This window comes from Gigantopelta aegis, chromosome 9 (genome assembly GCF_016097555.1).
Source record: "Gigantopelta aegis isolate Gae_Host chromosome 9, Gae_host_genome, whole genome shotgun sequence".
In the NCBI taxonomy this organism is placed as follows: Eukaryota; Metazoa; Mollusca; class Gastropoda; order Neomphalida; family Peltospiridae; genus Gigantopelta; species Gigantopelta aegis.
This window is the reverse complement of record NC_054707.1, coordinates 31,999,764-32,003,248: the sequence shown is the minus strand read 5'-3', so window position 1 is coordinate 32,003,248 and position 3,485 is coordinate 31,999,764. Positions and strand designations below refer to the sequence as shown.

General features: G+C 34.9%; 1 protein-coding gene across 1 annotated transcript; it reads left to right on the top strand.

The window, feature by feature from the left end:
- Positions 1-641: 641 nt before the first annotated feature.
- On the top strand, positions 642-1,190 carry LOC121381531 (KRAB-A domain-containing protein 2-like). Its single transcript, XM_041510858.1, has one exon. It carries the CDS (start codon positions 642-644, stop codon positions 1,188-1,190), a length of 549 nt encoding a protein of 182 aa, XP_041366792.1.
- Positions 1,191-3,485: the final 2,295 nt, after the last annotated feature.

The following is a 3,485-nucleotide window of genomic DNA, read 5'->3' as shown; positions in this document are numbered from 1 at the left end:
TTCAACGTAATGCATGGTATAGCTCCAGACTTCTTAGTCAGCGGTTGAACAACGTGTCTACTTACAGGCAATGTGTAAAATCAGGCAATCTGTAGAATGCCTGAACATGTCAGGCAATCTGTAAATTGCCCGATTCACTCAGGCAATCTGTAGATTGCCTAAATATTTCAGGCAATCTACACATTGTCTAATTTTTCAAGGTAATTTCTTGACATATTGCCTGAAATGAAAGATCCATCATTCATTATAAAGGTAAACACAACTAATGACAAGATACAATATTATTAAATTATGTAATTTATTTCAAAGAAAAATCTCCACAAAGAAATTCTTCAAAAACAAAAAACTAACAAAAAGTTTGACATCAAAGTAATTAAGATTCAAACAATTACTTTTAATCTCACACTGTCTTAATCTGTTAATTCTATACTTTGACGGGATAAACGTAACGATTAATTACCTTACAATAGATTGGTTTTTTTCTCAACAAATTAGAAGCCAGCTGAATGTGTTCATAATGACTTTTGATGTTAACCTGTCTTAATATGGTATTTGAATGTTTTTGTAACGGATTAGAAGCCAGGGTAAAGGTGTTTCTCCATAAATACAGTATGGATAGGTAGGAATATCATTGCTGAGCAATGGACGAGGTAATAGATGTTCGTTTTAAGGAATTGCTTCTAGCAAAGAAGGCCAGTGATGCAAAGTCGGTACTGATGCTGAAAGAGGAATATTTCCAATTTATATTTGAGTTGAAGGAAGCTTGTTCGGCCAAGTTAAAAACTGGTAGACAGTACTACATTCTATCGCGGTACGAAATATTCCAATGTGGTGATGTGGAGAAGTTAATTTGTAAACGTGCCAAATTGACAGAGGAACCAATATACTTTGTCAATCTTGATGCTATGTATGGCATCATTAAGCGTGCTCACATTTCAACTGGACATGGTGGTCGTGACAAAGTGGTTAAGTTTTTGTCTAGATATGCGAACATTACGAGGGAAAGCATTGAACTATTCAAGTCTCTTTGCATTGAGTGTCAGAAAAAACATGCTACAACAAAGGGGGTTGTCGTGAGACTGATATTATCAAAGGATTTTGGATCGCGAGGGCAAGTGGATCTAATTGATATGCAATCCATGACAAAGGCACCACACAAGTGGATTATGGTCGCTGGATCACTCTCCTAGTGACGCCGGTTTAGGAAGTTCTACAAACTTCTTAAACAACCACCAGGCTGCCAGGATTGGATTGAACTGCGGTTGGACACGGTGGGGAGATGGGATGCCGGGAGTTAGGGCATTCTTTGGGGCCATAGGCGTAGGCGGTTTGGTCTTAGGTTTTGTGTAGGGCCGGACTCCCCTCCCTCCCGACCCTCACCTGGTCACACCAATGTTTAGAATATGATTGGCAGTCCCTTTTCCAAAATTAATTTAATATTTGTAGGGTTTTTTTGTGGGGGGTTTTTGCATACTTGTGCAAATTTTATAGCCTTTTCTCCCAACCTCCCATGAGCTTAATGAATATTGTTCAACAATTATTATCCCATTAGCCCATCTAAATTTGCGCCGAAATTATATTATATTAATAATTTATATAGGTTAGGAATGTTAATATTTTTCATTAAAGACGCAGTCAAAATTTATTAACCCCAAATTTCCCCTTTTTTATACTTTTGGTGTTAATATTCAAAATTTCAAAATTGACCGTATTTGTTATGTTATCCCTATCCCGCGTCAGACCCCCGATCCTATCCTACTCGGGAATTGGCTTCTAATCCATTGGAAAATTGTATTAATGATGTGCATCAATGGATGTGATTAATTATCAATTATGAGTTTGTTTAATTTTTTACTTGTTTTAATGTCTTTATCTCAAATCCGTAGCGGACAAAAAAAGATTAAAAGTAATGTTTTAAATGTTAATTACTTCGATGTCAAGCTTTTCGTTAGTGTTTTGTTTTGGAGAATGTCTTTGTGGAGATTTTTCTTTGAAATAAATTACATAATTAAATAATATTGCATCTTGTCATTAGTTGTGTTTACCTTTACAACAATTGCTGTCAATGAATGATGGATCTTTCATTTCAGGCAATATGTCGTGAAATATCTTGAAAAGTCAGGCAATGTGTAGACTGCCTGAAATATTTAGGCAATCTACAGATTGCCCGATTTTGCACCTGTAACATATATAGTCTGAGGAAGATATATCTATTCATTTTGCTATAACAAATTTATTTAAAATGTCATTTATACATTCAACAATTGATCTTTGGAATAGTCTAAAAGCAAATACGAAAATTTGAACGAATTTTATCTTTTAAAAAAGGTTAAGATATGCCTGCAGTACTTTAAATGTAGACCTACTGTCGACTTACTATGAATCCCCCGTGTAATTCTGGACATTACTTTGAAAGCACCCATCATTATTGCTTTGAATGTTTATAACCAGATAAGACAAATTATTTTAACATCTCTAAACAGTGTTGAAACAATTAATCTTCAATTGATATTAAACTGTCGAGACACGTTCAATGGTGATAAGAATAAACACATATTTGAGCATGTTCACAAATACCTTAAAGGGACATTCCTGAGTTTGCTGCAACTTTTAAGATGTTATCGACTAACAGAACTTTTTTAACGATTATAATTACATATCAAATATATTTTTGTGCATGAAATATTAGTGGCTGTATATTAAACGTGTTTCTGGTCGTTCTAATATTTGTACTAGGTTAAATTTCATTATATTTCCTAAAATATAGTTTTTTCGTACGTACGAAATTATTTGAAGACAAAATCCAGTTTGGGCTTATTACAAACATTAAGACGACCAGAAACACATTGAATATACAGACACTGATATTCTAACCAAGAAAACATATTTAATATGTAAGTTTAATCGTAGAAATATTTTATTAGTCGGAAACATCTTAGAATGCAGCAAACTTAGGAATGTCTCTTTAAACAGAAACAACGATTTGAATAAGAAAAGGTTATCTTGTGTGCGGAATCATTTATTTCTTGTTACTATTATTATTATTACAGTTATTATTTACCAGCTGTGTTTTCTGAGAAGATATAGAGAATAATATATGAGTGGCTGTTAGAAAGAAGGAAGGAAATATTTTATTTAACGACGCAATCAACACATTTTATTTACGGTTATATGGCGTCGGACATATCGTTAAGGACCACACATATATTGAGAGGAAACTCGCTATTGCCACTTCATGGGCTACTCTTTTCGATTAGCAGCAAGGGATCTTTTATATGCACCATCCCACAGACAGGATAGTACATACCACGGCCTTTGTTACGCCAGTTGTGGAGCACTGGCTGATACGAGAAATAGCCCAATGGGTCCACCGACGAGTGTCGATGGAAGGAACCGGGTGCATGACATGAGTATACATAGGCAGTGAAGTAGGCATATGGCAAGAAAGAATGCAGTACATCCTGACAAATGTGCCGTCCTTGGTG

Bases quoted from the DNA above. Each gene is read 5' to 3' on its own strand.
- LOC121381531 (XM_041510858.1), top strand. From the start codon at position 642: ATGGACGAGGTAATAGATGTTCGTTTTAAGGAATTGCTTCTAGCAAAG.